Source organism: Physcomitrium patens, chromosome 24 (genome assembly GCF_059467195.1).
Source record: "Physcomitrium patens ecotype Gransden chromosome 24, ASM5946719v1, whole genome shotgun sequence".
Taxonomy (NCBI): domain Eukaryota; kingdom Viridiplantae; phylum Streptophyta; class Bryopsida; order Funariales; family Funariaceae; genus Physcomitrium; species Physcomitrium patens.
Window position 1 is genome coordinate 5,670,291 of NC_143433.1, and position 12,557 is coordinate 5,682,847.

Sequence of the window (12,557 nt, forward strand, 5' to 3'; positions counted from 1 at the left end):
ATCATTTATTAATTGTTTGAAGTAGATATATGGAAAATAAGAAAATTAATAGGGGAGCATTGTATATCCTCAATTAAATTGACAAGCAACTTCAAAGGGCACCAAAGTAGCTAAGAGAGAGTACTAAAATATTTGTGTCCTTAAAAAATTTTATTTTAAAATTAATGTCACAAATTTTAAAAATTACATTCTTGACTTTGTTGGTTAAAGCTTAAGTCAATCTTTGTAATTTTTAAAAGGCCATTAAAAATAATTTGCATCTCAAGTTATGTTTTCTATCATATGGTTTTTTAAACTTATTTTGGTATTTATTTTTCTACTATTTTTTTGATTTAAAACAAGAATAAAATAACTATCTTTTAATTAACAATTCATTATATATATATATATATATATATATATATATATATATATATATATATTTTAGTAATTTTTAATGAATTTAAGTCTCTCCAATCTTTAATACTCTTTGAAAATTTAATAATTTTTTTAAGATACTTTTATCTTTTATGATTCATGTCTCTTTTATAAAAAAAATAATATTTGAAATCTATAAATTTTTTCTCTCTAGCACTTTATAAATTCTTATAAAAAAACATAGCTAATTTTTATAGAAAACAAAATTTTTTGATGATATATAAAAAAAATATATATATATTTTTAAACTAAAAATTATCAAGTATTAACATGTCAATAATTCAACATTCATCAACTGAAAAAGAATCAAATCATCAAATCCTCTAAAATAAAAAAATTGCTTTCAATATCATTTTTTATAAATATGTATTTATTTATTTTAAAATTAATGATCATTATTGAAATTAAAAAACAAGTTATTATTTGGATTTGACCATGACTACTCAAAAAACTTGAATTAATTTTTTTTTTCTCCTTAATCTTTTGTTCAAGAAAATTGCGAGATAAAAATGATGAATATCATAATTTATCACAGTTTTATACAATTAATTTACTTATTACTTATGAGTTTTAAAGGAACTCAACTAAAACGTTAAGTAATAAGTATTCATAATTATTCATTCTTCTATTCCAGTATTCTGTTACCTCTCTGCTAAGTAATCTAAGTTGTATCCTTTAATGGCCTGATTAACGTCCTAATCAACGTTGCAGGTCAAAGAAGATATACATAAACAATATGTTGTAATCTACTGCAGCTAGAGACTGAAGAAATAAAAAAGCAGGCTTAGAAGTTGAGATCAGGCTCAATACTGGTAGCTTTGATTGGAGCTAATCAAAGCTGAAATCCTTTGGAATTTGATTGGGTGGAATTTCAGCTCATGACTGAAGATTTGATGCTTCTGTCACCCTTCATGGCCAGGAGGGTACCTTCTAGTGGACGACAAATGCGGTAATACATACTCGCTGCCAACTGCAATGCTCATTGAAAACAAGGATAGTTTATTAAGATTTGTAATCTCAGCTATCCAATACCCACCTGTGTTAGCAAACTATCTCATTGTTGCGGCTTGACGACCCATCTCAACCTGGCTATTCTATGAAAGAAACATTTCCACAGGCAAGTTGTGAGGGTTGAGGTGTGATGGTGGATTTTACAAACCAGACCGGATTCTGATGAGATACCATTCGGTTCGGGAGTGAAGAATCCTTTCGTTCCTTTCCATCCCTGTGCAACAATGTCACCAAGTAGAATGAGGCAGAAGGAATCATGCAGCTGGAGTGGTGGCCGAACCTGGGACCAGGAGATGATTTGTACCTTGGGAGGATTATTCCGGACGTCGTCTTCAGTTACTCTCTTGGGATATGGAATGACAGGTTTTGGACCGACTGCAATCGGTCGATCGTGATCTACGAACTCTGGATTGCATAACTGCAAACCAACCAAAATGTGTTCACCAAGAGTTAAGGGGAGCTAAGCCACGGAACTGTTGCACAACCTCCTCTGTCGTGATCGGAATCGTCTTCGATCTTAAACGAGGAAACTTCATGTTATCACTTTGGTTAATCGGTATCGCTTCTTTCAGCTATCCAAAAATGTGTCTCACATCCGCAGCAATCAGATTGATGCAGTGGGAATAGGATTTCTCACCCTGAACGGATACCGTGTAGGATTCTCTGCCCTTGACACATATCTTTTATGGTCGCCATGGTTGCATCTGGCGTGATCTTTCAATGTGTCCTCAAAGTCCAAAGATCCACCAGGCCCCCCATGCTCCACCGCACTCCCATATCTCTTCGATGCATGTATCCATGAACCAAGTATTCATTCGAGGTTTCTCGTCGAAGAAGGTTCCCAAGCAGATGGCATACATGCAGACAAATGAATCTATTATATACATGGATATATTCATACGATCAAATAAAGAGGAAGAATATGAAAAGTTCCGTGAAACCTCACAGTCGAGTCTGAAATATAATTGGTAAATAAAAGGGGTTACTAATGATGACGTTCGAATTATAAATAACTGCCCAGTCACTCACCTCCTCCGATTCTTTTGGGAATTGCGGAATGAAAGGTGCGACCTGTGTACGTGTCCAAGCAGGGTACTAAAGATTGATTAAAAACAATCAATGTAAAGCAGTTCAGCAAATTTGTCATTGTAGCACTGGTACTATTTCTTTAAAAGACTGCTAAACCTTATGTGAAGTCTTACAAACCTAAGTTCGCATGCTGGAGATACTAGCAATGAGTTGGTTTTACAGGAAATATAACCAACACCAGTTTGTATACTAGTTGGGGTTTCCATGCATCGACAACCTAGAAATTAGGAGTTTGGAAGTACCCTCTTCCGTAGTGTCTTATAATCCTTCTGTCCAGGAACTTTTACTCGGCCGAATTCGATGCTGGATCAGGATCATGAACTAAAGAAATTTCTTTAGTAAACAGAAAATAATGCTTTTTTATCATGAAACAGCTAAATCATTTTCACTACCCACTCGATCAAGCAACGATTGTTTAGATTCCAACGACATGCAAGCAAACCCTGATTTTTGTCAGTGAGTAACTAATAGGAAAAATCAATGAAGGTGATGAGATTTGCAACCACTGGTAGGTATCGTCTTAACATTCTAATCATACGACACCTGAGAAGATGATGCTCTAATATATTATATATGATACCAACTGAAACTGTAGTCTGAATTTCAGTAAAATGCTTTATACATTGGCCACAGGAAAGAGTCTAACCTGTACAGAGATTTGTCGGTCTTGTAAGGAGTGTTAATGGAAACTTGTCTTGACGAACTTTGATGCCAGCCTCCGCCCGTTTTCGGAGGAGGATAGTCAGATCTCTTAGGCGCTGCAAACTGTGCCAGAGAAAGTACATGTAACTTGCAAAGCACACGTAAAAGACTCACAAACATTATCACGCTATCATAAGCTCCTACAGTAAACCACACACAATATTTGTCATCAGAGATTGTGGCTGAGGGAAAACAAGTCAATCCTCGATCGAATTCGCGATGAGCATTGCTACACGTTTCAGTGGGATCTGGAGCTGACCTCTTGGAGGTAGAGTGTATCATATCGAGCTGGACCGATGCATACATTTCCTGGTCGCTTTAATTGCAACCTGCATACCTCACCTTGTGCCATTGAGAAGGAAAAGTTTTCTGTAACTTTGAGTTCAGAAAAATTTCTCCTGCGATTGACCCTCTACGTTGGCGCTAATTGGCAACCTTCGAATCTTGTCCCCTGGCTTCAGCCGAACTGATTCAGTTGAGAGGCTCCAAGTAAATTATTTTTGCAACCTAACTGTAAAGTTCACGTCTCTTTTCAGATCTTTCCTCGGTGCCCGCATCTCTTGACTCTTAAACTCCTAAAGGTGATCAAATTGGTCACCTTGATAGACTAAGAGGTTCACCACAAGTCGTTCGAGGGTTACCTAAAGCTTCAGGGGTATCATACATGTTAAGTAAATTTCTAACTTAACGATTGTGAGCATTGATGATGCTTTAAGCATGCCCTTGCACAGCCATGGACTTTCATTGCGCTTTCAAGGGTGAGAGGGGTGAGAGCCGCACGTACACATTACTTTTACTCTCCTGTGGAAGTGGTCTTCAATTAAAGAAGTAACATAGATAAGAAATGAAATCAAGTGTGACCAACACAGAAGTTCACAGACATTTCGAGAAAAAATTAATTCGCCTATAGAGTGACATAATTGAAGTGATTCATAGTGGACAGTGAAGTTGGTAAAGGAAACTAGTGCAAGTTCCAACTCAAACATGCCGCTTCGTCTTCAAGCAATATATGCTCCAAAGAGTGTAGAGATAGCACATCTTCGCGCCTGTTCTTGTAAAAGGAGGCGACCCGATTGCCCGGGACTCGTGAGAAGTGCCGAGACACTCTCACCCCACAGGCTCATCGTTAGACCGAAGCAGTGAGACCCTGGCATCAGGGCTTTGGTTTGAGGAGTAAGCCACTGGAAAAACTCTCCTTCAAGAATAGGCACAGATTGCGACCAGGTTTAGGGTTGAGGGCGAGAAGATAACCCCACACCCACGATTAGGCCTCCCCAGCTCTGGAATTGGTCCCTAGAGATGCACAAAAAAGTTGCCTCTCAGCCCCATGTACTAACCATTTCCATAATAGACAAACATTACGGTGCAATGCAGTCAGCTGAAATTTCTATCCCATGTTCATGAGAACGAGATTCTACATTTGTCGTATCTGATCCACAGACTACTTAGTAAATGTCATCACGCATAAATCGTACCCCTAGCATTTGTTCGAAGATTATACAGTGAATCGAAGTGATACGGGGTCAGACAGGTATCCAGAGCGAATCCTCAGTGAACGAATACAGCGTATTCTGCACTCTGCCAAATCAGGGGAGGGAAGGTGTAGTTAAAATACTGGAAAATCTGAGGTTGTGTATATGAGGTCACACGTATGAAAACCTTGGATCTCAATGAAATGGCAGAAAGCCGCAAACAGAAATATCCTGATGAACGAAGGTTACATTATCAATTGAATCCTAAAAATAATTCATTTCCGTTGCTTCGCAGTAATTGATTAAATGATGTGCAGAAATATGATTCAGAAGCATCAGAAACATCATTGCAGGGCGGTATTCTGATCCCTCAAGTGCTCCAAGTTTTGAAATTATCAAACCAACAAGTCACAGAGAATAGTGGTCGTCTGCAAGAAAAACCCTACTGGCGAAAATTTAATTCTCCAGGAGATGAACAGAATTGTTGTTTGCAAACATCAAACTGGCGACACAAATAAATTTGTGCCCCACCTAATATGCTACACATCACAGTTACTGGCCAAGCTCAGCTTTCTTCTTGGCCCACAACCTATCAAGAGCGCTGTCTGCGTCACCCTACACAAAAACAGAAGAAAATTCAGACAAGGTTAACATAGACAAGAAGAGAATTCGAAGAACTCTCAAGCACGAGATAATATCCAGGATTGCGTGAAAGATCATGGGCGTTGACTATCGACCAATAAGTATCGCAATAAACACTGAACAGATCACTGCAACAAGACTGAGGACGTCACAAAGTTCGCGAACAGAAAAATACTTGAGCACGAACAAATCCGCACAAGGCGAATGTGGTAAACTGCCCAGTGTAGACGCCATTTTCGTCAACATGACCCACGTTCAACTGAACAGAGGCAACGTCCTTGGAAGTGATCAACCTGTTGGTTGAAGAACTGCGAGCACAAACACGACGCCCATTCCAAATTAGTCTACCCGAACCCAAGCACACTACCTTGAAATTAGAAGAACTAACCACAGACCTTGGCATCCACTCACTTCCTCGAGAAAAACCACATTACGCGCAGTAATCACACCACGCAATTCTAAAACCCTCTAAGCTTAAAAGCGAAAGATTCACACGACGATACCAATCACAAGCTCCATCCCACAGCCTCCAAACGTGACCTAAAAAAGGAACTCGACAAAACAACTCAACACTTAAGAAAAACAAAGACAATAAATAAGCGCAGAATTACCACTTCCTGGGAATGTAGAGATCGACGTTATCTCCTTCCTCGTTCTGCATGATGGCGGCTCAAAAGAACAAAAGGAGGAATGAGGAGGAGGGGGGGGGGGGGGGGGGGGGTACAGAGATAGAATAGAACGAGGCTGCTGGCTATGGCGCCGGTGAGCTTCAGGGCTGCGACGTAGGGTGCGAAAGAATGAGTTGCGGAAGAAATTAGGGTTTTGATTATGTGGGATCGGCGCCGTTCCCACTTTGGGAACATCTGAGAACCATTGGGGAACTCTTCTTGAACGTTCGAACAAGGTGGGAAGGGCATGTCATCAGGTGTTCACATCTGTGGAACCACATTTGATGAATTTTGAAGAAGATTAATTTATATTTTTTTCTTGGGTTTTTTTTTTTTAATAAATGCATGAAATTTCATATTATTATTTTTCATTGTTAATTTTATTTTATTTTGGATTTTAATGCAAGTTATATCTGAAATAATGTAAACAAGGATTGCAATTCTAGATTGAGTTGTATGCAATCATCTGATATATGTATATATATATATATATATATATATATATTATTTTGCACAACTGATAATATTTTGGAGAATTTTTCTTTTATATACTGAAATAAGTAATTTTAATAAAAAAAAATGAACTATTTTTTTGGATAAATATATGAATGTAAATTTTCAAATAATGTACATGTAAGACTTATACATGTGTATACACTTACATACATGTACACATATCGACACCCACATAGAGAATTAAAATAATTTTTATGTTAATTTAAAAAAATATGTATATGTGTGTATGTTTTAATGAAGAACATTATAATTTTAGTCGAAATTATATGATGTCAATTAAGTAGAATAGAAAACAATATTAATGTAATCATTTCAAGATATGTGTATTAGTGTTAGCAATCATTTTTGCATTAACTTAAATTGTAGTGATAATTTTTTAGAAAAATAAATTATAAAGTATTTTTTAAACAGTATTTTTTAAAGAAGTACTTTTTAAAATTATTTAAAAAAATATGAATTAGAATTAAATCCAAAATTTTAATAGAAAATGAAAAATAAAAATTATATTATTATATAAAATTAATTATTTAATATAAGTTAATGATATATTTTGTCAAAAGGTTTAAGCTTCAAGTAATATAGATAAATATTGTGTACTTTCATTTAGCAATTTTTTGCAATAGCAAAAGAGACAAAAAGAATCTAAAAGCAAAATCTAAAACTAATAAGACCTTAATGGTAATAATATAAGATATTATCATTTTTATTCTATAAATAATAAAATTTAAAAAAAATATTTCATTTTTAAACATAGGTGAAAATATTTAAAATACTATTGAAGGCAACAAAATTTTTCAATGTATCAAAAAAAAAGTTTAAATCCTATTAATTTTTTAAATAGAAAAATCAAGAAGTCTATAATTGTTTCAGTACATAGTTGTTCATCAAAAAATCTAATTAAATCTATTTGAAATATATTTAGTATTTTTTTTTTAATAGAATTGTAAAATGAGATTAGGTGATTTTTAGAGTAAATAAAATGTGATTTATTACTTCACTAAAATATAAGTTTGTGGAGGTCCTATCAAATCTTACAAAGATAACTATAGAAAGAAATTGGCTCTATGATTTACTTTTATGATAATTAACAGCAAGTTTTAGGAAAATATGTAATATAATTTATTTTTATTTAATATTCATAGTAATAATAATTTGAAGGATTTTTTTTCATTATATATATATATATATATATATATATATAATTTCTTAAGATTTTAAGTAAGACTTTTGTAAATTTTTAATGATATAAACATATATGTGTATATATATATATATATATATATATTAAATTGATCCATGGTTTTCTTAAATCAATTCATCCATTATCACAAAGCATATAAAATATTGGCCTCATTTGCATCATTATAAGTATGATCCACATTTGAATTGATACAATAATGGTTTTTTAAAAATAGAATTGATAAATAGATATTGTATCTTACATGTCTGATCACCTAGAAGGGTCTTTTGATTCTTTTGAAGACATAAAAGAGGGTGTAGGTATGTTTGCATGTACTCAAGGATATGTTGTTTGCAAACAACTATCAGATAAGCATCATATTGATTTCAAATGAAATAGGGAATAAATTGTTGGTGAGTAAAATAATATCATTTATTAACAAAATATCGCATGCTGATTAATTGGGTGTTTATTTCTGTTGCATGCACATTGTTTGTAAGGTAGTACATAATGGAACTTAGCAAGACAAATTAGTCACTATAACCATGTTCCTTCAACATCTCTTATATGTCGTTTAATTGCATGACTTCAAGTAGTAGAGAGGGAGATGATGGCTCAGATGCTTCCCATAGGAGTGCCACTAAAAAATATTATGAGTGCTCTATGTGAGAGGAATCCTAAAAGTTAATTTATTGCATGTATTATTTATAATGAGAACCAACAATTGCATCAAATTGCCTTTGATGGTCATTTATCCATTGTTTCACTTATAAAAACCATCTTTGATTGTAAGTATTAAATTACTTGTTAATATGATGATAAAAATAAGGTATATATATATATATATATATATTTATATTTATACATATTACATATGTAGAATTAACAAAAAAATATTCTTCTTCTATTGTTACGAATTTTACATATAAAACAAATTAATTTAAGATGTCTATATTGCATGTAGTAGAAATAACTAGTATTAATACTTGTTTTATAGTTGATATTATTTTTTTCTACAATTTTTTTTTCTTTTATTAGATCTTGATTCAACTTATCCAATCATATTGAAATATTTGACCTATCTATATTAGTACTGATTGAGATTTGGCACTAATAAATGCAATTAGAAATATCTTTCTCCTTTTTTTTTTGTCTTACTCTACATATAGCACATTCAAAAAAAATCTTAGCCAACTGCAAGAAGTATTTTGCCTCCAAGTTGAAAATAGGTTGGTCTTTATTTCTTACAAATTGAACATGTGTCATCAATATTCCTTCTAAGGTGCTTTACAATATGGAATGGTCTGTCCTTACCACCAAATATACTTACACAATTTCTCATGCGATTGTTAAGTACTTACAAAACACTTGGATACCACACAAAATACATTTTGTTAAAGCTTAGTCAAATAATTATCTTCATCTTAGAATTGTAACTACATTCTAAGTTGAGGGTCAACATTTATTTCTTAAATTGTATCTAAAAGTTTTTAGTATATATCAATAAGAAGTATAAATTTGTCTCTCTTGCTTTTTTGACAATACAGCAAGAAAAATTAGCCTACAAAAATGTTTTGAAAAAAAACTTATTTATATTATCAACATGTCATAGGTTTTTTCACAAATGTTGTAAAAAAAGTATCCATATATGTACTAAATCTAGTCTTTGAGTAGTTTAAATGTGCAAAAGAGCCATTTGATGTGAACAATTCTTTTTGCACAAGCATGTTGACAAAGACATTGAGAATTCTGTATAAGCATAAAACTCAAAGTATGTTACATCATTGAAGTATTTTGACAAATGAAGATTTTTATCTTCAATATTATTTATTGAATATTGTTGTTTTAATGCCTTCGCTACCAATGCAAAATCAATTTGCATCTTTTGAAGATCTTCACTCTATCTTCAATGATATTGATTAAATACTTGAATTAATATTCCCACCTCCTCCCACCCTCCTCCTCCTTCTCTTCATCACTAATAAGAAAGAATAAATGCACAATTTTTGGAGCTTGCATTGACAATTGTGAGGTTGAAAAATCCAACACTCAATCGACCAAAGGCAGACTATGTGAAGCAATTAAATATTCAAGACAATTTAGTATAGAATTCTCTATCCAATATACACCTTTACAGTTTAAAACTATTAAAGCCGCAACAAATGTTAGACTTTGCAAAAATTGCAAAAGATGCAATCACAATATGCACACTTATCCTACTCAAATGATTGTTTCTTTATAACAATCTATAATTATATCATAGATATAATCAAATATATAATAATTATGTACATATGCTAATTTAATAAGGAAAATAGTTATTATGTGGATGGTAAGAAATGAGGTTGTTGAACAATGTGAGGGTGTTCATGATCATGATTGTACAAGATATCTTCTTCCATCTCTTACAAAAATTTACAAATTCTTCCATTCAAATATTAAACATGTATTTGGCAGATTTGGACCTACTTGCATGCATAAACTTATATATTATCTTCAAATGCAGCTTTATATTACAAATTTCTAAATTTCCAAAACCATAAACTATTAAACTCTAATTAACTATCAAGCTTTAGTTAGAAGTGAATTACAGAGATATTGTAACCATGCTAGTGGAGAAATAAGTACAAGTTGATGGAATAATAAGTATGGAAAGGGAAAAGGAATCCGAAAGGAAAAAGAATATATATTTATACAAGTAGTGTCTAACAACTATATCAAAATTATTGACACTTCTTCTCATCAAAAACATAGAGAAGTGTAAACCTCAATCCAAAGCTTAACTTGAAAAAAAAGTCAAATTCTCTCTATCTTAAAACCATGAAATCAATTTACTTTTGTAATATTCTTGTATCTCATTGACCGATACTATACACTGAGGGATTCAACCGAAACCTTCTATAATAGAAAAAATGTCAATAGATCTACTCTTGTACCAAAAAGATAAATTTCCAAATCTTGAAGTAAAGATCATATTTTGTAGCATCCTAGCATGCAATAATTGAGTTTTCGTGCAACAAAAAATTTTGACTCCAACCATTATTTATATTTTTTAAATATAAAAAGACAAATACTTCCAACTACAACAAAAGTAATAATACAACTACCTTAGTTGAAACATACCTCGAAATATGATTGCTCTTAGTTGTTTCATTAATACATAATTCAAAAGCCTTCAATAACTAAAGCTACAACTTGCAACCTCTTAATAGTGCTTGGCACTTTGCCTTGCACCTTTCATCCAAACAAAGCCAATGCTTAAACTTTTCATGTATGCATGCACCTAAAAAAGACCTTCTTTGTTGATAAAGATACAAAGCAACTTTGGTTCATAAAGAATAGGGTGCATGTTATTCATCTAGATAGACATTGAACATGTACCAAAAGCCGATTAATATATCTTTAGATATAAAAGATGCATCCATGTGGTTGAGAAAGGTAGAGAGAGAGAGTGGAATAACGAGAAGTAAATTTAGTGTATTATGCAAGGTACAACAATATAAAGCAAAGACAAAAAAAGCAAGACATAGCAGAAGCCAAGGACAATGCATGATGCAAGAGGGACATGAGAGGTGGTGAAAAGATTGATTTGGGATCTATTTCATACTTTTTTCTAAATAAAAAAGTATGATTTTCTACTGTAATCAAGAAAAACATGCAGCAACCATAATTGGAACCGTGATGAAGATTAGAGTAATGATAAATGTTGTTAGTTTTTTTGGTTGCAGATCTAATAGTAGAGAAATGAATCTAGAAGTCATTTGTTTTTCTTAATGGATAGGATTGGTGGATCAATTTAGTAAAACCATGGATCAATTTAACATTTCTTGATATATATATATATATATATATATATAATATCTCTTTCTATATATATATATCACAAAAGAAAAAAGTTGCAATTTTTATTTTTATGTATCAAATATATCATGTAAAGATTTATGCATATTTCTTTGAATTTCACATACTACCACAATTATAAAATATATACCACAAAAAGCCTTAACAACTATTAAAATATAAAAGAATACCTATAACAAAGAATTTTTACATTTATGCATCTAAAACTTTAATTTGGAAACATGTTTTGTATGTGGATATTGAATTTGTATCTTTGTGTGAAATAGAAATTATTCTTTGAAGTGTACAAAATTAATATCCATTTTCAAATTAGAAAGTGTTAAGTTAGAAGAAAGAAAACCAACCTCCATGGCTTGAAGGTGTAAATTTTTTGGTCATTAAACCTTAATAATTGAAAATGATTACAACATCATACTGAAATTTCCATCCTCCATTACATTTTTTGGTTGTGACATAAATTTTGGAAAAAAATCTCTAAATTTTATGCCTTGTAACTTGAGGCTGTAAGTTGAAAAAATAATCAACTGAAAGATTATTATAAATGTCAAGAGCATATCTAAGGTTTCATGGGTAGTTGCTCACAAGTGATTGAGCGCCCCAGAGGCAAGCTCTTGAAACTGTTTAAAAGATGGAACCGATTATTTAATATGATGAAATGTTGAATTCCAAAAATATTGCCTGCACAAAATGGCTACATAATCTATTGTGAAGGTGAAATGGGTAATTAATTGTTTGAGTTATGAAGCAATTAAAGGAAATTTCACAGACCTCTACAGTATCCTCTGGTTCAATTCATATCAAAAAAATTCATTTGAGGAACAGCTGTAGCCCTTGGTATTTAGAATACTTATCAGTTCATTTAGCACCATCTGGAAGGTCCCCAGTTTTAATTCCATTCTATATTTCAGAAGTTGAAAGGACAGGGAACACCTTGGCTAAGAGCTAAATTATTAAAATTGTTTCAGTCATCTCTAAAGTTTCCAATACAAAGATGCTAGG

At 32.5% G+C, this 12,557-nt stretch overlaps 2 protein-coding genes across 4 annotated transcripts; both read right to left on the reverse strand.

Moving 5' to 3' along the window:
- Positions 1-913: 913 nt before the first annotated feature.
- Positions 914-4,925, reverse strand: LOC112276401 (uncharacterized). Of its 3 annotated transcripts, none has more exons than XM_090246881.1 (9): positions 4,695-4,925; positions 3,479-4,512; positions 3,164-3,282; positions 2,760-2,820; positions 2,458-2,523; positions 2,066-2,209; positions 1,733-1,846; positions 1,577-1,642; positions 914-1,387 (listed from the first exon to the last, which is right to left on the reverse strand). In XM_090246881.1, exons 2-9 carry the CDS (start codon positions 3,569-3,571, stop codon positions 1,289-1,291), a joined length of 762 nt encoding a protein of 253 aa, XP_090103007.1. In that variant the 5' UTR covers positions 3,572-4,512; positions 4,695-4,925; the 3' UTR covers positions 914-1,288. The 3 variants fall into 3 exon arrangements, with proteins under 3 accessions (XP_090103007.1, XP_090103008.1, XP_090103009.1); XM_090246882.1 differs by having other exon boundaries at positions 3,479-3,670; positions 4,004-4,925; XM_090246883.1 differs by having other exon boundaries at positions 2,458-2,499; positions 3,479-4,925.
- A 195-nt stretch (positions 4,926-5,120) lies between these two features.
- On the reverse strand, positions 5,121-6,118 carry LOC112276402 (small ribosomal subunit protein eS21y). Its single transcript, XM_024507687.3, has 3 exons — positions 5,945-6,118; positions 5,509-5,641; positions 5,121-5,306 (listed from the first exon to the last, which is right to left on the reverse strand). Exons 1-3 carry the CDS (start codon positions 5,992-5,994, stop codon positions 5,244-5,246), a joined length of 246 nt encoding a protein of 81 aa, XP_024363455.1. The 5' UTR covers positions 5,995-6,118; the 3' UTR covers positions 5,121-5,243.
- Between the last annotated feature and the right edge of the window lie 6,439 nt (positions 6,119-12,557).